The sequence below is a fragment of the Scomber japonicus genome, chromosome 7 (genome assembly GCF_027409825.1).
Source record: "Scomber japonicus isolate fScoJap1 chromosome 7, fScoJap1.pri, whole genome shotgun sequence".
NCBI lineage: Eukaryota > Metazoa > Chordata > Actinopteri > Scombriformes > Scombridae > Scomber > Scomber japonicus.
In genome coordinates, this window is record NC_070584.1 from 18,580,330 (window position 1) to 18,603,501 (window position 23,172).

A 23,172-nucleotide genomic window follows, 5' to 3' on the forward strand; every position below is an offset into this window, starting at 1 on the left:
TCATTTTCCTGATACGTCAAAAAACAAAGGGGGACATTCAATTCAGTTCAATTTAATGGGCTTTATTGGCATGGAAGTTGCCCAAATATTTGGACTGTACAAAATAACATGACTAATATGACTATTAACATGCGTGAAAATTGAGATAACGTTCTCTTATATTAAGCACAAAACTTTTCTAAGGTTTCAGGTAAATTCTATCTGGTAACATCTTTATAGACTGATTCCTTACATTTCAAACATTTTGACTTTGAACTGGCTTTTTTAATGGATGGAAGCTGGATGTAAAAGTAATTCAGAACCAAACACTTCCATGAAAGCCACTGTGCGTTTTCTAAATTATATAGTTAAATATTGTAAATCTTGCATGGTGTCGTGTCAACTCTTGATGCAGTTTTGATACACACAGACATTTAGCCGACTTAGCTGACTGAACTCATCACCTGTGTAAATTAAGCATGTACAGTTGTCTGTATTAGTATTTGTAAGGCATTGCTTCTTGTGCAGTGTAATACGCTACAGTTAGTAATTTTATTTAATTGTGTTGCTCTTCTGTTCAGTGTTGGTGTAAACTTGCATTAAAAGCACATTAAAGTTATGATTGTGTGTATTCATGTGGTTTATCTGGTTACCGAAGCAGAAGATATTGAGCAAAATGGGGTTGAAAAAAGAGGTTGTCCTCATTGTAACACTGGCAATTGAAAGGTCCCCTTCAAATGTGCTTTCAGTGTAAGTTATGGGAACCAAAATCCATCGTATGTCTACAAAGTCATTTTGTGCAAAAATGAATCTAATGTATATCATTTTGATATCTACCACATTTACAGACTTTTTAGCATCACATTCCTCGGACAGGGTTTCCCTGTTGAGCTGTGGTGGAAATATAGTAACAAAAGGAGGGACTTGGCTCTAAAAAGACTGTCTTGTAAAATTTTAAAAACATTTTTGCACAGAAAAAGGCCTCTAATGAACAGTATGAATGATTACAGCAAGAAAAACCTATTTTAATGCTCACTTGGACACCTGACTATTGTTTCAGGACAGACTTACAAAATTGTGAAGCAGTCCTTTTAAGTGTCTTTGGCTAGTAGCCTACTATAGCTGAACACACACCACGTACAGTAAATACAGAAATAACTCTTTCCTTAATCACAGTGCTAAACATTTTAACAATTTCACAAAGTAAATGTGAAGGATCATTTGAACAGTGATTTAAAGATGATTTGCCGTTGAGAACACTTAAAGTGCACTGCAGTCAAGAGCCAATCAAATGGAGCCGTCTTTGGTTGCTAGACAACGAGTCAGCCAATTAGCGAGCTGTTTGGTTTGCTTGTAGCCGTGTGTACTGTCATTCTGGACAGACATGGCTCTGGAGCTTCCACCGTGAGGCGAGGAGCAATTTGGAGGATATTATAAACAGTCAGGTTTCGTAAGTATTAAAAACATTTTTGTTATTTGCTTCTTCACAAAGCCGAAATGTCAAACCTCTGCTCTTGTGAATAGTGAACTTGTTCGGCTAATAAGGCAGCCAGCCGAGCGGCTTCAATGTCTGTTTTGGTAACGTTACTTCACCGACACCGACAGCTTTTTTTAAGACACACAACCGGTGGGGAGGGGGGTTAACAAAACATAATTAGTGATGATTGAACCTGGCTAAATATACAAGTTGTCGTTACATACACTTTACAGACTACCGCGTTTGTCTCTCACACTAGACTGTTAGCTTTAAGTGTTTCTGTCCTGGTTAATCGTAGCAATGACAGGTGTTCAGATGTCAGTCTGAGCACACTTTAAAGCAGGGCTGGCAACTCATTTTAGTTCAAGGGCCACATACAATCCAATTCAATCTCAAGACCCGTACAACCATTGTACAATGATATACAAAAATATATATTATGTATAACTTCACTATAATAAACCATGTATTTACAAACCATAGTTTTACAACACATAGTTTTAGTATTTTCCTTCAGCCAAACTTTCACGTTTTTGTTTATAATCTTAATATCTTTCATCAGTTTTTTCTCTTAGGACAATATGTATTCATTTTTTTTCAGAGAATTATATTCTGGTCAGAGTGGAAAAACCTCCAGTGGAATTACTTTTCATACTTTTCATGTGATTTTCATACTTTGCAAAGTTATCCAATGGGCCGTATTGGACCCCTTGGTGGGCTAGTTCTGGCCCACAGGCCTTATGTTTGACAACCCTGTTTTAAGGCTACTTAAATGTTACATACACTCAAATGTGTGTATGCACTCACTGTATAGAAATAGCAACCTTTTATAAACCTATTTATGTTATTTATTTAAATGTATGCAGGTTTATAAGGGGCAGTTAGGCAAAGGTAATGCAATCTAATACCACAGTTCTGCAATAAACTCTAGCCCTCATGAAGGCTTTAATGGGTTCACAATTTTTCATGTCAAGTGCCCAAATGAATAAGCACTGAAATAGTTTTTTCTTGCTGTAATCACTACTCATAATGCACTTATAGTGTAAGTGATGTAGGACAAAATCTACAGTCCTCCTGCTGTGTAAGAATGTATTAAAAAATGAATCTATGAAAAATTGTGACTGAAATGTATTGACTGTGGAAAATGACTTTGAGAGGTGTAGATTTTATAGCCATTTTGGAGGCTGTAATTGATAGATAGATGTTGATTAGTCCTAGATCAATCGTTGGATAAACAGAGAACCACACTAGCAACAACAACACCACAAACAAACAACAGGACACCTCAGCATAATCACAGACCTGTACAGTACGTATTACCAAAATGCTACACGTATTATAAGGTGCAGCATCCTCACACACAGGTTCATTTATTGTTGTTTCTCAGTTTATTCAGCACTGCAGAGAGATGGTACTCTATACTGTCTGCCAGATGGTTACGGCTCGTATATGCTGATATACATCTCTAATAATCTCCTGCCCTTTCTGCACTATTCTGGATTTACAGGTCATTGTCAAACAATGTTACTGTCCAACAATCTTATATACATATAGACTGTGTTATGCAAATGGTTTTATTATTCACTGACAATGAGAAATATCACGCATGTATGCTCTAACTCTAACTGCCTCAGTTTACACATTAGACATTGATGCTCCAGATATTTCTTATTGATAAAATCTGTGTTAGAATGACAGTCTAGCAGTTATTTTTTTCCCCAAATGTTTGTAAAAATGTTTGAGGTGGACGGTCACATCCAGAAGACAAATTAAACAGGTGCTGGACCAAACAACAAATGAAAAACAAGAGAAAAGTCTTCACACTTCTGCTCCCAATGCAGGCATTTATTAGCATTGGGAGCTGCAGTGTGCAGACTTTTCTTTTGTTTCTCCAAATATTTGTAGTCATCTGCCACTTCTATACCCTGCCCATTGGTAGTGGTTTGTTGGTGGGTGTTGTTACTTTTCCCTAAAAAAATCAAAACATGATTTCTTTAGTTTTCTCAGTGTCCAAATGAGGAACACTGAACCTGCACCAACCAACAAACTGATCTACTCACACCTAGTAGCAGGACTCATCATCATCATCATCCTGAATCAACCCCACGATTTCTGTGTCATGAGGATTTTTCAATAGTAACACTCATATGTGTTGCTTCTACATTCATTTGTGCAGTGGGTAAATAAAACTGGGGAAATAGTGCTCCCTTGTGGAGGCCCAGCATTAGTATTAATAGGAGAAGACACTGCCCCATTTATTCTGACACACTATAGTTGGTCAGTCAAAAAGAACTCTATGGTCTATTTACTTCTAACTCCCATTCCTATAGACTAATTTTAAGGGGTCAAGTTCATGCTGTGCTTCCCTAAGGACATGGTTTAAAACAATCCTCTGAAATGATATTAAACCAATGAGTTGATAATAATTTAAAATGGATGGTTCTGACGTTTTTGGCACCGGCACTATGAGTGAAGTTTTTCTACGCCTCTGGGGATTTAAGGGCGTACCGAATCACAATATTTGAAAAAGTTGTCCAAACGCAGGGCTAAGTTGTGTCCCTACACCAACCTCCAATCATGTCAGGACCAGCTGCCTTTCTCGGATTGATCTTTTTAAAGGTTTTACAAACCTCCTCAGCTGTTATGAAGTGCTGCACACAGACAAATTGCCTAATTAAGTTATGTTCAATGTTTTTAAGTCATTAGCAACAATTAGATCATCCCCCCACTTTTCTTCTTCTCTTTCCCTATCATTGTGTACAGACCCTGCAATGCCTGTCTCATATCATTACTCCTCATCTTGTCTTCAATCTTCACTTTGTATTTATATTTACAGTTATTTCCTTTTCTATAACTTTCATTAGGCCACATTCACCTCTTCTAAAGTCATTTTCTTTTTAACTACTCTTTCTGTTACAAAATAGTTTTTATCTTTTGGAAAAACCTTCTGGGCCCGCAAAAAATTGTATATAGTCTGTCACTACAGAGGTGAATTCTTTGAGCTCCCTGCAAGTCAAAACAACCTATAAGTTACTGCATTGACTCCTTACTACTCTTTTTATTAGTTCTAAGTGCAGGCGTGCAGGATTTGAGCCTCTGTTTGCTGTGAGGGATTAGGTGCACCATATCTGAGTCCCCAAGGGTTAGTTTTGTATATAACCAAAACACAATTCAAGTGCCTTCTCCCATCTCGTGGGAAAATTCATGTATTGGTAAAAGTTAGGCAGTACATTTTTTTTATTGAACAGCCATTGAAGTCCCTGATTATAAGCTAAGGGGCATCGGGTGCAGTGTGTCATATATTACACCTGCTATATTACACAACTACAATGTGTGGTACTATTTAATTTTACTGATATTTTGCTCACCCCATTATCAGTGAGTGTGGACTGAAAATGATAAACTGGCAAACTGAGCATTATAGGCTTCATGAAGGTTTTTTTTTTTTTTTTAGGACTGCTGCTTTAGTTGGAGTAGTGTTGACTAGATCTGAATGTAATCATGAGTCTGTCTCTCGAGATCGCATCAAGCAAACATGAGTCTGGTCTTTGTCACTCGAGCATTTATTCTTTCCATACATTCATGACACCTAAAAAGACATCCACCAAACACTTACTTAATTAATTCAATTTGGGAAATTTTATATTATTTCTGAATTTGAAGTCCGATGAATGACTAAAGGTTAACACTTGTTGAGACTAAGCTGGGTGTAGGTTTGTTAATCAGTCTGGTGAGACAGATGGCAAGCCTACTGCCACAAAGCTTAAGTACCACTGAAACCAAAGGGTAGGTCCGCTGAGTTGATGAATCACAGCATTCTTGTGGTTAAAATGCATGAAGAATTACATTAGTAAAAATATTCATCATAAGATATTTTTAAATATATTTTAAAGTATAGTTTCTTGTCACCCTCTGCTTGCTGAAATGCAATGAAGTATTGTAAATACAAAACTTTAAAGTAATATCTGTGTACAGTGTATGTGTATCTTTCAATCACAGGTGTTTCTCCTACAGGAAAATGCAGGGTTTTGTCTGTGTTTGTGATTGTGTTTCTTTGCAGACAAATCACCATCCTGCCTGTCAGGGATTAGTCTGATCAGGTGATGATAAGAGCATTGGGATAAGATGCTGGCATGGTCTCAACTTGTAACCTGTTCAGCCTGCAGTGACAATAGTGTAGTACAATAACAATACAATAATTATAATGCACCTTGTAAAATTATTTCAGAATAAACATATATTTTAATAAAAGATTTTTAAAAAGTCTACATGATGGCTATGAGTAAACTGTGTGCCCACTGTTTAGCTCGTTTCCTGTAATAAATGAATGAGTTGGCCTTCATATATCTGTTATCCTCACTTTCTGTTACTTTGGTTGCTTTGTGTTTCCATCCCTCAGCGCTGCGTGTGCACTCCCGTGTCTTCTAATCCAGACTATGTTGAATAGGCGCTGCTAATCTGACCCTCTATTTCAGGAGCAGACTGCGTAGGTGGATCTTGTGGTGAGATTTGTGTATCCTGCACATGTAGTACATGATCCAGACACGTAGCCTGAAGGCTGCACTGCAACAATGCCAGAGTCCTCGCTGGGTGAGTGTTGATTTTCAAACCTTTGAACATTACAAATGAAATATTCAACAGTTTCTTTTTGTAGTTGGCTTGCCATAGACAACACTTTAAAATCTATAAGCATAACTGAACCATGCAACACCTTAACATGTCTGTAAAAAACAGGTTAAACTGACACAAATAACTGATGAATGCTAATCATAGTTCTTGAGATTTCATTTGGAAAGGTTTCCTTTGCTTGCAAATGTTTTTCTCTCAAAATGAAAAAAATCACTTCCTTTTCTTAACTTGAATGTCGCTCAGTTTTTTACATGCCACTGCTGATGGGACAGAACACCATTTTGTGCTGTGAATGAGGCCTAAGGACTGCATGCATTTAATAGACATTTTTTCCCCAGTCAAGGACATTCGCCGCAGCTCTGTTGAATGTAGAACAACCCCCTTGAGGCAGTTCAGCCAATCATCGCTGGCACTGCACAAGAATTCCTACGCGCACAGTACCTTCTGCACAGAGCACAACGTGCAAGAATGTCTATCACACATCAGTCAAGTGAGTACCGTCATTAATTTCTGTGAAGTGTTATAAGTACATTTGTTGATCTGTAAATGCATGTGGACTTGTGCAATTTACATGTTTTTATATGTTGTTTCAAACATGTAGCATGTTTGATGATGGAAACTGATCCGTATCTTTTTCCTTTCTTTACTCTTGCTTTTGTAGGAGGTGTCATCTCTGGGCCTTCCAGCAGTTTGGACGGAGTTGGGCAGCAACTCAGAATTGAATGTTGTGGCTGTGCTAAATTGCATGTATGACCTGATTCAGCTGCACCACAGGGGCCTCCGCACTTTGGAAAACATGGAAGTGGAGCAGCTTAAGTTAAGCAGCAATGTGGACTGTCTGCAGTTCACCAGCACCCGGCTAAAGGTACAGTTACTCTTTAACCAAGTGATTTCTCTGTATTTATTCTGTATTTAAATCAGTCTGAAGAAAAGAAGATCCTACACTCTGCACATTTCTGTCTCTCTGAACCTCTGTCAAGAGTATTAAACAATTCTTAAAATAATGATCTTAAATAGACAACGAATCGACCATTCTGTGTGCACAGGTATAGGACAGTTATTCTCCTGTGGTAGTATCTCAGTATTTGACAGTGACAGGTTTACAGTCCATCACATTATCACATCATCTTTTCTCTCGACTGAAGTGACACTTTCCAACACTCTTGCATCTGAGATTATTGGATGGTGAATATCTCTATGGTGAATTCTGTATTTAAATAAAAAAATCCTATAGCATTGCTTTTAGTAAGGTTAACTGCCATAACTGGTGAAAGGTCAGTGATGGGAATAGTGGAGTTATAAATAAACGGCGTTACTAATGGCGTTACTTTTTTCAGTATTGAGTTATCAAATGAATTAGTGTTTCCCCCGTTACAACGCTGTTACCGTTACTGCCAAAAAAAAATGCGACGTTACTTCTTCAGACCTCACTGAAGCGGTTTTCGCCCGAACAGACGTTTCTCTCTCTCTGTATGTCTTCCTGCCAAAGAGTGGCTGCACTTAGGGGCATAACCAAAGAAAGAGTGGGTCGCAAATGAGACACAATCTCCCGGAATCTGGAGTGAGGGAGCAAGAGTGCGCTGTAGAGAGTGACTGCGCGTGTGTGTGTGTGTTTATGCAACTATCAATGCAGCGCATGTGAGAGCAAAGCGTCCTGACAGCCCTGTGTTGCTGCTTATCAGACCAATCTTTTCATAGATATATTAAGATTATATTGTTATTGCTTTTTGAGGAATAAAATTCAATTGCTGCACATCTGCTACATGTACAATTTTATTATTTACTGCTTTTTAGTACATTTCTTAAGCATAATTTAATTTTGAACATGTTTTGGGCCAGTTGTTGTTGATTGGGGAAGCCAAGTAATTTGACACATTTGAACAATTTTTTAAAAAGTAACTTAATAATTACTTTTCCTGATAATTAATTACTTTGACATTGATGTAACTCAGTTACTAACTCAGTTACTTTTTGGGAGAAGTAATGAGTAACTATAATTAATTACTTTTTCAAAGTAACGTGCCCAACACTGTTAAGATTCCTGCTGCTTCTGTCAATACTGTAAACTGAATTCACTTAATGAAGTTGTATTTCCTTGTTACTTTGTTATTGTAGGAGCAGCTTGAACTTTCTAAAAGGGAAAACACCGGACTGCTTGAGAGAGAGCGACAGCTACAGTTGAAAGTGAAGAGCTTGCAGAACTGCCTGAAAAATGAAAAAGAAGAGGTACTTTGTCAAGCATTTCTGCCACAGAACACAAAGAAGGAATTCACAGAAAGCTCTTTTTTGTCTCATAGGGAAGAAACACATCTATTTAAACTGTAACAAGTTGTTTTGTTCCCTTTGCCAGGTGCAAAAACTTCAGAACATAATTGCAAGCCGGGCCAGCCAGTACAATCACGAGATGAAAAGGAAAGAAAGAGAATTTAACAAACTGAAGGAGCGGCTCAATCAGCTTCTAGTTGACAAAAAGGAGAAGAAACAAGGTCAAATAGAATAGCCTTCCTCTTTGCACATTTTTAAATTAAACCAACTTGTTTATATACGAGATGAATATGTACATGCCCTGTAGACTCTTCTTATTCTCTACATTTGTTATTTTGCTTTCAGCCATTGATGTATTGAACAACATTGGGCGAGCTGATGGGAAGAGAAGCCTTTGGAAAACGGAAAAGACTGAGGCAAAGTAGGGGTCATTCTTATGGCTTTTTGTCTAGTTGGTATAGCTCTATGAACTTTGTTCTAAAAGAAACATTTAGTAATTTTGTAAATAAAGAAATGCAAGTAGAAAGACATTAACAGCATGATTACTTTTGAATCTCCAACAAGTTGTGTATCATCCCCTTTCACAGTTTTCTGCATGACACTGTACAACACATTTTCTGGAATGTAGGCTTCAAACAATGGCTGTGCTGTTAATCCTGGATGATAACTGTCCTGTAAAAATGTGACCTGTGTCAGGTTGTAATTTCTGAATTGTCTCTCTCATCTTAAGGCATGAGGGAGAGATGTATAAGGCTCTGCTGAGTGACTATGACAACCGACAGAGGGAGCTGGTGCTTGAAAATGCAGAGTTGAGGAAAGTGTTGCAGCAGATGAAAAAAGACATGGTATCCATTCTAAGCACAAGGAAACCATCTCTGAAAGGGGACAAACATGAACATGGTGTGATACAGGTTGGACAAATTGACTTTTTTTTTCTCTTTATTAACAATATTCATTAATACAGTGGCACACACACATAAAACCACAGCTAAAATTACTAATATTGCTGATAATAATCTCCATGCCTTGCTATTTAGTCTTTGAGACATGCTTGCTAGGTGTGTTAACAATAGACAAATACTGTCATTTTTCTGCTAGGCTGACTCAGAGGAGGAAGAGGAAGTGTTTGATTCCAGTAAGGAAAGCGTGGAGCTGTTTTGTGTTCACGCCCGGGAGAAGCTGACAAATAGTATTCGCCTCCAGTGGAGACGACTCAAGAGCCACGTTGAAAGGCTGGACAGTCAAGGTAGTGATCACACATCATGAAGTCACGGTTTGACCTCAATCCATCAAGGATTAAGGATTTCAGAGAAAACACTTGAAACAAGCGTTTTAATTTTTTCCTGCTTATTTGTACCATTAATCTGAAAAAAAAACAAGACCAAAGAATGAGGAAAACTTCAGAGGAACTGTTAGGACAACCAAATAATGCATTAAAAAAACAAAAAAAAACTGTCACCATATTCAACTGGTGTATGGAAATAACTAATACAGTACATAGAGAAACTTATTTTCCATTAACATTACAGACTGGATCTCTATTTGCTTTTAGCAGCAATACAAATCAGATGGATGTTAATACAGTTATAAAACTGAATTTTCTGGGTTGTTTGTTCAGCATCTTTGGCACAGATGGGTGAGAGTAAAAACACTGATGCTGTTTCCCAAGAGACTCATGAGGAGGAGATGGACAGACTAAAGCTGGAGATCCAGCAGTGCAAAGACTTTATTCAAACACAACAGCTGCTCTTGCAAGTAAGACTGGATTTAAGCTGACATTTTTGGGATTCAAATTGAATAGTTGTCAGTCAGTCTTATTAGTCCTTACCAAAACATACCTGTTTTTTCTGTAATCTTAGCAGCAGCTGAGCTCTCCATGTGATGAGGAGACAGCGTCCCTGCTGAATGACTGCTTCATGCTGCAGGAGAAAGACCGCCTAAAAGAGGAGTGGAAGACACTAGAGGAACAGAGAAAGAACTTCGAGAGGGAGAGGAGGAACTTCACTGAAGCAGCCATCAGACTGAGCCATGAGGTGATTAAAAGAGAATAAACTTTTCCAAAAATTAGTTTAAAATTGAACTCAAGTAAGTGCAAATATGACTCTTTTTTCCCTCTGTAAAGCATCCTTGGATTTGTGAAAGGCGCTATATAAATTAAACTTATCATTATTATTATTATTATTATAGGCTCATATCTTTGTGTTGGATTCAGCTGCTCTGACTAATCTTGACTTGTATCTGATTAAACTTGCAGAGGAAGGCCTTCGAGGAGGATCGTGCAGTGTGGCTCAAACACCAGTTTCTAAACATGAGTCCATTTGCTGACTTAAAGAAACCTAAGATGTCAAAGTCAAAAAGTGCCTTTCAAATATGTGAGTATCTTGTCCTTCACTTAGATGTGCTGTTGTTTCTTTACATTAGAACCTGACTGGTTGTTGAATAGACTGAATTATAGTGATAGGTAATCAGTAGACAGAGGTCACAGTCCTATTATACTGTTATTGTAATGCAGTATAATGGTTTAATTTTGTTTGTACTGTAATTATTTAATAATAATAATATATATTTATTTTATATTGGAGTTTATTCTCTTACCCCACTGTATGATATACTGTATATCAGTACTGTAAGTCAATTTCCTTATTAGGGTCAATAATGTTTCTTCATCATTACAGCTGCATCAGAGCGGAGTACAGTGTCAACTCCAGAAAAGCTTGTCAAATGCCCGTCTGACACATCCTCCCCCTTGCCCAGATGCGCACCCCTCACATCATCGTCCACAGCAGACCTGTGTCGCACACTCCGCCTTATCCCTGGAAACTGGTAAATTATCTGTTTCTGAACAGATGATCTAATAAGAATCATGATTATACCAGTGCATGAATGCTGCTACTTCATGTCTCTAACTGTCTGGCAAATGTGACTTCCAGCTCAACGAAACCAAAGACAGAGACTGAACGTGTTGAAGAAATAGGCGTCTTTTGTAATGGAAATGTTCCAGTGCAGCAGCACGAACAGTGGAGGGACAGTGAAGACCACAGCAGCCACACACTCACACGGGAAAAGAACATCTCTATATGAATCCAAAACTTTTAGCATTTGAATCAGGATTAATGGGAATGACCATTACTCATGAATGATTTGTGGTATTACAGTAATACACCTGAATGGTAAATGCCAAACACTTGAAGATAGATTGTGATTGAATAGCAGTTAACAGTCGGAGCTAAACAAGTTCTGTTCAGCTGCTGGTGTCCTGTGTATTGTGTAACTGAGAGAAAATATGTCATTGTTTTTTTTAATTATGATAGAGTTTTTTATTTAGATTAGGTGATAAAATTATTTATTTATGTTGTACTGTAAGTGTTTTGGTAGTCTTATCTTTTGCCTAGGATCTTGGCAATGTTGGTGTGCAACACAAAGTCACGTATCCCAGTAATCAGATGTTGCTGGGCTCTGCCTGTCTCTTGCACCTAAAATTACTTAAAAGTTGGCTTATATATCACACCTTTTCAAGTTATGTTATCATGTTAAACTTGTCATTTTGTGCACTATTGTAGACTGTAAAGTTAATGCTGCTGTTTCACTGAATGCAATAAGAGACCTGGTATAATAAGAAGTATGCTCCTGTAGTTCAATATAGAAATGTGGCTGACAAACAAAGTTGAGCTCTTGTAATTTTTGCAGTTACATTAGTAGTTGGTGCTGTTTCAACTAAATAGGAAGAAAGGCTGTCATTTTTATCACAATGACATGTAGTATAACTCCACTGAAGTTAGACCACTGTGGTGTCAACATGAATGTAAATTTCTGTCACAATTTTTTAAATTCATGTTTTTGTTATAAAGGCTTTATATTAACAGGTCAGAATAGCTCTTACAACAGAACATTGACATGTGACATGATGTATTCTAGATAATGCTATATTCTTGAAATATATTCTTGAAACATTCATTATGCTTTCTTGTAACACAAGTTTCTTGTAAATTGGCATGTATTGGCCTCTGTAGGAAACAGATCTTACTGATCAACAGTGCCCCTACCCCAGTCACTTCCTGTTGAGCTATGGTGGCCTGTAACTGTCAGCTATTTAAAATGGAGTCCATGGATGTAAACCAATTCAACAGGCGTGTCAAGTGAAGAGGTAAGTGCTGTAAGACATTGCTTTGTGGCTAAACCATCGGGATCCTGCATGTTTTAGAGCTAAACTTTCTTGCTATATTGATAAAGACTCGATTACTTTCTGTCACTGATATTGTACACTGGTCATTTTGTGTTTCTGACCCTTTAAAGTACATTATCATGAAAAAAAAAAGTATTCAGCACAATGCCAGCAGAAAAACAGCCTTTTTTCTCCTTTTTTTCAACAGTTGACAAGCAATTGTCCGTTGGAAATACTATCAACTGAAATTGATGAAATACTCAACTCAGGCAGTGAATTCTCTTTTGTATTTTGGATGTCATGAAGTGCATTTCCTAGTTTTTGTTTAACTTCTTTCACACATAATTTTGTTGAATTAAAGGAATACATTTCCCAAACTGCTTGAGTTAAGGCAGTTGCTTCTCTTGTTCATGCAGTGTTTTAACATCACTGTAAAACTTCACCATTTAAACATCAAGATCATATAAAATATGATATATTCCACAAATTGAGCTGTTGAGATGCAGTTTATTTCAAGTACATTCAAAATATCCATGACTTAAGTGAATGAAAGGATGAAGTGTTAATTACACTGAGCAGTGCAGCTACAGGCAAGGTGGGCTTCTGCAGTTTCCCTCAGGTCTACACTATTATCGTAGATGCTCTCAGGGCGGTTCAGGGCAGAGCCTGCACAAATGAAGAGAGGACAGCAATTAGACACAATTCAATTATTACATTGTCAGGTGTTGTCTTTTGCAATAGCTGTGATTTCACTCACCGGCAGGCATACAGTGGAATCCAACAGTAACAGATGTGGTCTTTACAGGGAAGCAGCCGGGCAGGCAACGCAGCACAGGCTCAACAGCATAGCAGGTGGACTCCTGGCCGTGGAGGTTTGTCTGTTTCTGCAGCTGCACAGATTCATGTTTCATCCGGCACTCTGAGAGAGAAAGGTGAAGATGAGTCAGTTTCTGTGGGATTCAGTACATCATTAGACATTTAAAAGATCTGCTCATACCATATAAGCTACAGTGGTATAACTATTGTGTAGTGTGACATCAAACTGGGAGACAGAGGTTGGTATTTGTCTGACAAAAGATGTTGTAAATGCTGTACAAATAATTCCATGGGAAACTTAATGTCTCACCAGTGGTGTCCCTGCAGCTCTCAGCTGGCAGAACCCAGGAATGAGCGTAGCTGACTGCATTCTTGGTCAGGCGTCCATTGGGTGTGCGGTATTCCTGTTTGACTTCCCCATCAGCCTTTCCACAGAGTCCACAGGTCTGTCCCCTCATCCAGTCCACAACTTTAACCTGCATGGCAAGATTAAATAGGAGATTACAAAATATGGAATATATGCATTAAACCTATTAGACCAGACTGTTAGGGTTAGGGTTAGTTTTTAGGGTTGGTTTGCTCAAATGATATTACTTTTTTTAAATGTTTTATTATTGTTGTTATTATTATTATTATTATTTTATTAAAAAATATATATTATTATTTTCAAAAGCATATTTCCTTTCTTTACCTTCCATGAGTTCTTGTCAAAGAAGACTTCATGAAGTCCATAGCTGGGAGCAAAGATGGAGATGCCCTCAGCCTTTGGTCTGATCTGAATTTTAGCTGTAAGAAAGAGCAGTTTCATATTATACATCATTATTTACTAGTCCATTTAAATACAATACACACAGTACAACTAACACTAAATGTATCAGGCCTAATTGAAGCAAGTATGACGAATAAAAATAAATGTTGCTGTGAAAATTAAATAGAACCAACTCTGGGGTATTGGGATTTGTAGTTAAAAGTATGAAATTATGCGTTGCTGATTTTAAGGGTGTAATGATTGTTTATAGAAACCTGTGGGATGCTGGTATGGCAGGTTGTTGATGGGTATTTCTCTTCCATTAACCTTCACAATCACATCAGTGTTCTTTGGGTACAGGTCAATATCACTTGAAGGACAGAAATCAAAATTTAGTTTTGTCAACTTGTGGATGAAAAACATTTTCTTGTTTACTAAATGAACACTTACATGTCAGCAATTTTCACATTGATATGGTTCTGTTCAATGTGATCCTTCTTCAGCAAGACCATGAACTTCAGCTCATCGGTGCAATCCTTTGCCAGAACTTGGTAGCAAGACAAGGGCATCTCGTTCTTGTATCTCCTGTTGTTGAATGTGGTCAGTGTGTCTCTGTCGAAGCTACATTCAGCTGAGAAGAAAAATTAAATAACTTAATCATTGTCTCACAGATATAAAGTAACTACCAGTGCATTTCATATGAAATAATAATATGAGATGAGTTGCTACCTGCGCCAGCCTTGGCAAACCAGTAGTGGAATTTGTCAGCAAGGTTATCAAAGGGGGTGAGACCTTTGATCTCCTCAAGTGGCATAGCAACGGGAAGATGCAAAGCCAACTTATATACAGTACGCTGTTGACAAAACAATTCACAATTACCAGATAAATACATTTCAAATAAATATGACTTCATATTTTTTGAAAACTACTTAATTATTCATACTGTTGGTGTTTTCCAAATGATGTCAAGGGTCTTGGCAGATGTGGCAGCCACTGTTAATGATAGCTGCCTCACACTGTTTTCATCCTTTCCTTTAATCAAGCCAGCCAGCACTGAAGCAGGGATGTAGTCATAGGCACTGTAAAAGAATTTCCCAATATCAGACATTTGACATAATCTACATCTTATGGGCAGACTTAGGACAGTGTGTATGATCTTGCCTACATCTTTGCATAGTGTTTAATTGCAGAAGGCAGGTTATTCCAGGACACTCTGAGGCGAGCTGCAGGGTTTGGACCAAGAAGACCTGTCTCAGCTGTGATTATGGTGTCGTATTGCTTGCATTCTGCTCCCCAGCCAATTTTGGCCTATTGAGACACAGTAAATGATATGCAGTTCATTTTAAGGATAGCCTTTTTAGGTTATGAACAAAGATTTATGATATAAGCAAGGCTTTTTCCTACTGTGACTTTGTGCTTGCTGAGCACAACTCCGTCAGCACAGAGCTTCCAGTTGTTATTGGCAGCCAAGGCAGCCAGAATAATCTGAATTCTTGCGGAAGGCCTGTCCAAGTAGGCAGAGAGTTCAAATCCTTCCACCTTGTGGTCAGCTCTGACAGCCCGGAAGATGATGGCAAAAGAAGGAGCAACTTCATTGCCAAGGAATTTGTTCTGTGAGAACAATAAGGTTTCATTAATTGCAAGTACACTTAAACCCATCAGTGAAAAGAGGATTTGAGGAAGACATTTTTATATTTAAGATGACAAAATTTCACCTTTCTGTAGATGGCCTCAAAGCTTGAGGCACTGCTTCTGCTCCTAGAAACTGCAGCTGAGGTGGCTTGAGACTGCAACAGTAATATGTGAAAGTTAACGGCCACCATGAAATCCTGAAACAAAACTTAACATGTTCAAACTATCTAAACATACCTGCTTCTTGTGGTTTTTCTGGAACTTATGGCGATAAATAACTTGCTGTTAGGGAAAAATAGTTTTTCATCAGATTCCAGTCTTACTTTGATATAAAGATATCACATTTCTTCTTTATAAAGTCACAAAACTGGCTTGATTTCTTTACCTTTGAGGTACGAGCACTGGAGCGAGAAGAACTAGAGCTAGCACTGAAGAGAGAGGCGAGACTAGATGCGGAGCTGGACCTGGAAGACCTGCTCACAGATCTGGAGGAGCTGCTGCTGCTTCGGCTGCTGCTGCTGCTTCGGCTGCTGCTGCTGCTGCCGCGACTGCTGCGGCTGCTGCTGCGGCTGCTGCTGCTGCTGCTGCGGCTGCTGCTACTGCTACTGCTGCTGCGAAGCCTTCTGGCTGAAGCAGTTGCATCAATGGCCTTGCTACTAACTCGAGATGAGGAGCTGGAAGAAGCAGAAGAGGACTTTGAGCGAGAGCTGCTGGAGCTAGAGGAGGAGGAAATGGTGCCGTTCCTCAGACCAGGAGCCAGGATTTTCTTGAGCTTCATCAAGATGGGTCTTTCCTCAACAATTTCTTCTTCGCTCAGGTTAATCTGTTTAATGAGCTTCTCTGCAGCTTTTGGTCCAACTTGAACCTCCATCTCCAGTCTCTCAATGACGTCACCTTCAACTAAAAGTGTCAATAAATAATACATTTAAATAGTTGCTTTATGCACAATGCTTCTACAAAATGCACAAGTTTTGTGTTCTCAACACTTACTTGGTTTCAAAGACAAGGCAATAGTGTGCCTTCCAACCAGTTTGTACAAGGCAATGTCCCTCATAAAAGCAGCATTTTCAGTGGCAATCTTCAAACAGCTCTTCAGCCCAATGGCATAAGCTTTAGCACAGTACTTCTTGTCCAGTTTAGCTGCTTTGGGTTTAGAAATTGCCTTCTCAACTGCCACATCCTGCAGGATCTCTGAGGATTTTGACTGTTAAGACAAAGACAGGTTAATTATACTGTAAATATTGATATTCCTTCAGCTATATAAGACATTGCTCAAAGCTCACCCAACTAGCAGCAGCAGAGGAAGCAATCTTAGATGTGAGAATATCCATTGAGATGGGCGCGTAGACTTTGGCAGGGATAATGGGAGTGATTCTTGCAGCAGCAGGATCCTCAATATTTCTGGCCACAGCAAAAGTCTCAACCCTATTGAAAGATCAACGACTTAATCATGTTTGCTTTAAATTAGATACTTCTTGGATAGGACAGAAAGTTGATATTGTGAAGTACAACTTGAAATAGAAATGTTGTTCTTACTGCACAGCTGCAATGGGCTCAGGTACAGAAACAGGCAGAGCCTCAATCTTAAAATGACCCTCGTTGATGTTAAGTCTTGCAGAGATTTTGGCGGGCATAATGGAATTAAACTTGGCTTTTGATATCAAGGCAGTCTGGAGGACAGCGGTGTTAATTCCCATCACAGCAAATGTGTTCATAACAATGCTAGAAGAAGGTGACATGCACATTTTATTTTATGATACAATACATTTTGTGCTAATTTTGAACTTAAGTGTCGGACATTGAACATACCTTGGTTTGATCTCAGTCTCAAGCTGTATGTCTGTCTTCAGAAGGTGAGCGAAATGGAAGTTTTCTGGCAGAGGAGGTGTTGTGGTGGCCTTGACTAAGAAAACAGAAATAAACCCATGTGTCACTACCAGTGTTGGGCGTTAGAGTACTTGGATTACTTTTTGGATGTAGCGAGTAATCTAACATGTTAGGACCGCAATTTAGGTACTTAGTTGTTTAGTTACATTTTCAAAAAGGTAATCCTTTATTTTTTAACCAACTACTCCTGTAACTTTTGCCACAAGAAAAGAAAATCTGCCACAAATTTGCACCTGCACGTGTGTACAGCAGCTTGGCGAGCAAGATGGGACAGGTCGTGGAAATATTCTACTTAGCATAATACTTTAAACAAGCTTATTCCCTCTATTAGATTATATTATTTGTCCTGTCCCACCAATGCTTCAGTCTTGAAAGTACTTTCAAAAGTGAGTCACAATATGTTTTGATTGGCATATAGTAAACTAGATAGAAGTGGGATAGGTGAGACCTTTCAAATGTTTAATCATGTATTTTCTACTCACCTTGAACAGCTGCAGCAGCCACAGCAGCAGTGCAAAGATTGAGCTCCATTGGAAGACCAGCAGCAGTGGGCAGGATACGCCTCACTTCAGTAGCCAGCAGAGGCTTAGTAAAGCGGAAGGAAGCACCAGACAGCAGAGCCTGGACAGCGTTCCTACCCAAAGCCTGGGCAGATGGTCCAGTGAGGAGCTGCAGGGGAAAAGGGTATCTTTTACTATTGTGTCTTGCAAAATCCTGACAATTTGTTGTGATATTTGTTTTGAGATATTGTATTTTGAATTATACCGCAATGGCCTGCTCAATGATGGCTTTGTCAATGTTAGCAAAGGCAATTTCTTGCCCAAAGAACTTGACGTAGATGGAGGCCAGAGGTGTGCGTTTGGGCAGAGACTTCAACTCAGACAGCTGCAGAAAGATTAAACAACGTATTAATAGACTGCTGCGTTTGGTCAGGTGCCACTGAATGCTATTCTATCAATGAACCGTAACTACTAATGCTTATTGCTTACAGCTTTAATGACACGCTTCATCTTGGTGATCCTGTCAGCATTGTCCATAAGTGCAGGGTTTTTCAGAAGAGCCTCCTGGAGTCCCTCAGTTCTCACCCCAACCTGGGGAAAAAAATCATTATTAAAACTTAAACTTAAGAGTAATTGAATATCTTAGAGGTCATGTTTTATTTTCCTTTACCTCCAGAACATCTGCAGCAGCTCCAGCAATGTAGGCACTGGTCTTAGCCACAATAGATTTGGGCAGAATAGTGGCAGCATCATTGATATAGAAAGTGCTGGCAGCAGCACCGAGCATCAAGGGACCTGAGACAGTTTGATGAAGTGCAGTTAGTTGATACTACCACAAAATGAAACTTCAGGCAGCATAAACCTGATGTGACATTGGCCTTACTGTTATAGATGTCCATGTGGATGGCTTTGCTGAAACGTAAGCTTGGTCTATCAAGTCTTGGGCTCAAAATTTTGACGGCAACGTTGCAAGCTGCAGCACTGTAATAAAAACGATAAAAGAGCTGAGTAAAGAGACACAAATTCATACAGATAGACCTGTTGATGAATGGGGATCAGAGAGGGCTCTTACACTGAAGCATGGATAGCAGCGGTGCTCCTGGTCAGGGACTTCATATGAGAATAAGTGAAACTTGCAACCTGCAGATTCTCCTCTGTCTTCACAATGTTGGCAAGAGTTGTCACCAAACCCATTGCAGGTCTTGTCTCAAACAGGACAATGCATGCAAGCATACGAAGCTCTGGGTGAAGAGCCCTGTCCATGTAGAGCTGAAGAGCCAATTCCTGGATCTAATTTAGGTGGGAAAGCAAACTCAGAATGGAGTTCTTTGTGAAAACTAGAATAGTCTGAAATACTCATCTGTGATATGGACTTACCATTCTGGGCTCTTTCTTTGCAATGTTCCTCAAGGCCATGATTGCATCAGCATGAACTCTCATGGGAAGAGATGCAGCTGCAGTGCCATGTATGGGCAGGATCTTTGTGATTGGCTTAAGGCTAGCAGGCAGGCCAGCGTTACCCAAAACCTTCAAAAGCAGAATGATGTCCTGGGTCTCATCCTGAGCAACAGCTTCTGCAAGAAGGTCCTGGAAAGGCTGTTGTTGAAAGGTAAACAATAAAATCAATTTTCCTCATCCATAAATGTGCAAAAGAATTTGCATAATGTGAAAAGAACAAGAGTATTTCACCTTGATGAGTTCAGCAGGGCAGACAGTCTTCTCAACACAGTATTTGGAAATCATGGTACCATATCCAAGGAAGACGATCTCACGTAGAATTGGGTTCTCGGCTATTTTGTTGTTCATTGCCAGGGCCTAGAGTAATCAAAAAAAGTTTCATATTTCCACTCTTCTTACTGTCAAAGTAACCTGCTTTGGCATTTACTCACCTCAACCTGCTTGATGGCCTCAGTACTTGCTGTCACCATGTGAATAGATGCAATCAAAGCCTGAGCTGCTTCAGCAACAGTCAGGTCCTGAGCTAGGAATTTCTCCTTTATGAATTTCAGCGCAGCAGGAGTTCCAATGGCAGGGATGGCATCCAAGATCCACTGTCTGAGAAAAAAAGGAGTGATCCTGTATTTCTTTTTTCTTTTTTTTCCTTTTTTTTCTTACATATTTTTCAAATGTTCAAACACTAAAAGTCACCTGTAGGCGGGCTTGTTCCTGTATTGGTTCCAGAGCATTTCCAGGTCTTCAAGGCGGGCTGCACGAAGTAGTTGAACAAGCTCCAGAAACTTCAAAGGGGCATCCTCATGGACTCTCTCCACATTGTGGGTGATGAGATTATTCAGAATCTGCGCAATCTACACAGGAATAAAAGGCAGTCAGAAAAGAGATGCATGGATTTTGATATTGGACTTTACTGATCTCTTAAACCAGTCTGAATAGATACCTGAGCTTGCACATTGTTGATTTTAATGAGCTGAATAGGTGTCTGAAGCAGCTCAGTGGAAAATTCATACTTTAGAGATCCACGGTGAAGATACTCGGCTTGGATGGGTACGATAGGGGACCTCTGAGCCTCAAGGAAGACCAGGGATTGCCTTGAAAGTCAGGGAAAAATGATGAATCTGCAGCTTCATTAATTGAATACACTGCCATTTTTACATTCTTGGTATTTATTAACATACTTGGTCTGCATCTGAGCAGCCCCATTCATCTCAGTGAAAGGTGAGAACTGAATCAACTCATTGACGGCTGCCTCCAAGATCAGCATGCCATCAGCAACTGGCTTCAAGATGTAGTTGTATGCTGTTGTTCCTCTGAGGTTCTTTGAATCCTGTTAGGGCAAACCACATAGGTATTTTATCATGCAACATTTTTCATGTATGTGCATGACAAAAATGTGATTTAAATTTACCTGCTGGCATTTTGAACATGACTGAGTGTATGCCATCCCCATGTCCTTCATGACCTTCTCCTGACAGTGGTTCAGATCCCTGGTCTTTGTCAAAAGGATGCGTCCAGCCTTTTCGTCCTCGGTGATGGCATAAAGGGTCTTGCACACACCCTGAGCTCCAGCCTAATGAGCAAAGCCTTTTTTTTACTGGGGATATTCAACTTTCTGTAATGGATTTATAATCAATACTGTAGGATCTCTCTTACCTCCTGCAACTCGTAGACATTTTGAGTCTTCTTGATGTTGAGCTGAAGGACATTTAAGATACCTCTGTAGATGTTCAGCACCATGACTGGCAATCCCTCAGGGGCGAACATTTTTCCGACAACACCATTGGCATACTCAAACTTGATGGGAATCATGAGTTGAGGTGCCAGGGCTGCAGTCAGCTTGGGTGAGGCGATTAAAGGATCCCTTGGCCAAATGCCACTGTACTCAAAGAGCTCAGGTTCCACAAGCTGGAGTGTAATGATAATAATATTATTTGCAGTCTCACTTGCTATTAAAAAGTAAAATTGGTTGCTTTTCACACTATTTTGATCTTTACCTTCAAAATGTACATGTTCTGGGCTGCGACACTGATGAGAACTTTGCTCTTGACTTTGAGCCCAGCTCTTGCCAGACCTTCCTCCGGCAGACCGCCCAGGAGCAATGCCTCATATTTGTACACGTATGTCTTACCGGCAGCAAAATCAGGAGCTGTGTAGTTGTGATAAATGTTTCACTATTTTGTGTCCAGTTATTTATTTCCATGTATTGTTAAGTAAAACATTTTTTTTTCCATTTAAGATTAGGATACTTACCAAAGTTTTGAGGGTGACCAGCTAAAATGAAATAAAAAAGAAATTAATAATCCTGCAAGTAAATGGCAAAACTGACAAATAGCCTAGTCTCAAACATTTTAGCATTTTTTAAGCAAAGATTTAAGCAAAAACTGAGATTATACAAAGATAAAGTCATACTGCAGGCTGACTATAATATTTAAATGAAAACAAAGACAGACCAGTCATACCAACAAACCCTAAAATTCAACTTACAAGACACATATTTAAGTAACTAGAACCTGACCATATGAAGTGTTGGCGTTCAGTGATAAATATTCAACTTTTAGCTCTTCATTAAAAAATCTCAAATGCATCATTTGAAGACACCCACTTTAAAAAAGAAAAAGAGAAACATGTTCACAGAACTGGAAATCTTACTTACCCACAAGGGCCAGTGTAAGGGCAAGCACGACCTCCTTCATGGCTGATGAGGATGTGAATGATTGCAGTCACATGCAGCCTTTTAAATGGACATTTGTGGTGACAAAGTTCAACCAAGATGTCATGAAAGTATGATAAGAACCCTCGAACATTTGGGCTTGGTTTTGTTTGGTTTGATTTGCTTTGACTTAATTTGGGGAGGACGTGTCAGTGAATGGAAAGTTAAGGCCACCTGACCTTGTTCTCCTCAGATATGCCAAATCAAAGTATCAGTTTCAAAATGTTTGCTGTATCTCACAGTTAACTTTACAATAATGAAAGAAAATCATGTTTTCCTACAATAATCCTTATGTTTAATGAAAGTAAATATATATTTTTGGCAGTTGCTATATGTGCTCTTGGTGTATGTGATTAGTATTTGATATACCAAACAAACACAAATACTTAAAATTAAAATATTTCTTTAACCGTAACAACCCCCCACATTTTTGTAGAACTAAAGCTTATAAGACACATTTTTGTAATCCTTCTTATTCATATCTACTGTAGATTAATGTTTGTATTCCATAGTAATTACATGCCATTATTTAGTTTGTGTTGGTCATGACGTTCTGTGGCATCTCTCCATTATATTGTTGAAATGCAGTTTGAAGTTTACACAAGAGGGCACAATGATCATGGCTGTTTGTTCACTTTATTTGTTGTGCTTGGGGTGACCCTCAGTTGACATGACTTTTAGCAGGTCTGTTATTGACAGTGTTTCAACTGTTAAATAATAGTGACCATTACTTCACAATATGTACTGACAGAAAATGAGCACTTTGTTCAAAATATATTTTTTACTAATCCTTGTAAAAACATAATAGAACAGAAAAGACAAATAATTGATCAGGTAGATCAATTCAATTTTAATTTCAAATTAATTATCAAATGTCTGCTGTCATGCACAGCCTTATATAAACTGTGTATT

The 23,172-nt window shown here is 38.8% G+C and overlaps 2 protein-coding genes across 3 annotated transcripts; one reads left to right on the plus strand and one right to left on the minus strand.

Moving 5' to 3' along the window:
- Window positions 1-1,371: 1,371 nt before the first annotated feature.
- On the plus strand, window positions 1,372-12,302 carry LOC128361680 (afadin- and alpha-actinin-binding protein-like). 2 transcript variants are annotated; one of them, XM_053322214.1, is made up of 14 exons: window positions 1,372-1,429; window positions 5,932-6,046; window positions 6,424-6,575; window positions 6,747-6,950; window positions 8,201-8,311; window positions 8,436-8,571; window positions 8,696-8,771; window positions 9,081-9,261; window positions 9,449-9,596; window positions 9,969-10,105; window positions 10,210-10,383; window positions 10,605-10,722; window positions 11,026-11,173; window positions 11,281-12,302. In XM_053322214.1, exons 2-14 carry the CDS (start codon window positions 6,028-6,030, stop codon window positions 11,429-11,431), a joined length of 1,755 nt encoding a protein of 584 aa, XP_053178189.1. In that variant the 5' UTR covers window positions 1,372-1,429; window positions 5,932-6,027; the 3' UTR covers window positions 11,432-12,302. The 2 variants fall into 2 exon arrangements, with proteins under 2 accessions (XP_053178189.1, XP_053178190.1); XM_053322215.1 differs by having other exon boundaries at window positions 10,213-10,383.
- Window positions 12,303-12,999: 697 nt separating this feature from the next.
- Window positions 13,000-22,243, minus strand: LOC128362394 (vitellogenin-1-like). The gene is made up of 34 exons (XM_053323136.1): window positions 22,204-22,243; window positions 21,801-21,821; window positions 21,545-21,696; window positions 21,204-21,455; window positions 20,959-21,120; window positions 20,729-20,877; window positions 20,491-20,641; window positions 20,244-20,401; window positions 19,985-20,150; window positions 19,785-19,910; window positions 19,473-19,691; window positions 19,168-19,385; window positions 18,979-19,076; window positions 18,766-18,890; window positions 18,585-18,686; window positions 18,361-18,480; window positions 18,078-18,264; window positions 17,518-17,611; window positions 17,245-17,430; window positions 16,992-17,133; window positions 16,699-16,912; window positions 16,094-16,608; window positions 15,946-15,990; window positions 15,792-15,863; window positions 15,481-15,687; window positions 15,242-15,384; window positions 15,020-15,155; window positions 14,806-14,929; window positions 14,527-14,707; window positions 14,352-14,446; window positions 14,020-14,114; window positions 13,639-13,804; window positions 13,270-13,431; window positions 13,000-13,178 (listed from the first exon to the last, which is right to left on the minus strand). Exons 1-34 carry the CDS (start codon window positions 22,241-22,243, stop codon window positions 13,075-13,077), a joined length of 5,127 nt encoding a protein of 1,708 aa, XP_053179111.1. The 3' UTR covers window positions 13,000-13,074.
- Window positions 22,244-23,172: the final 929 nt, after the last annotated feature.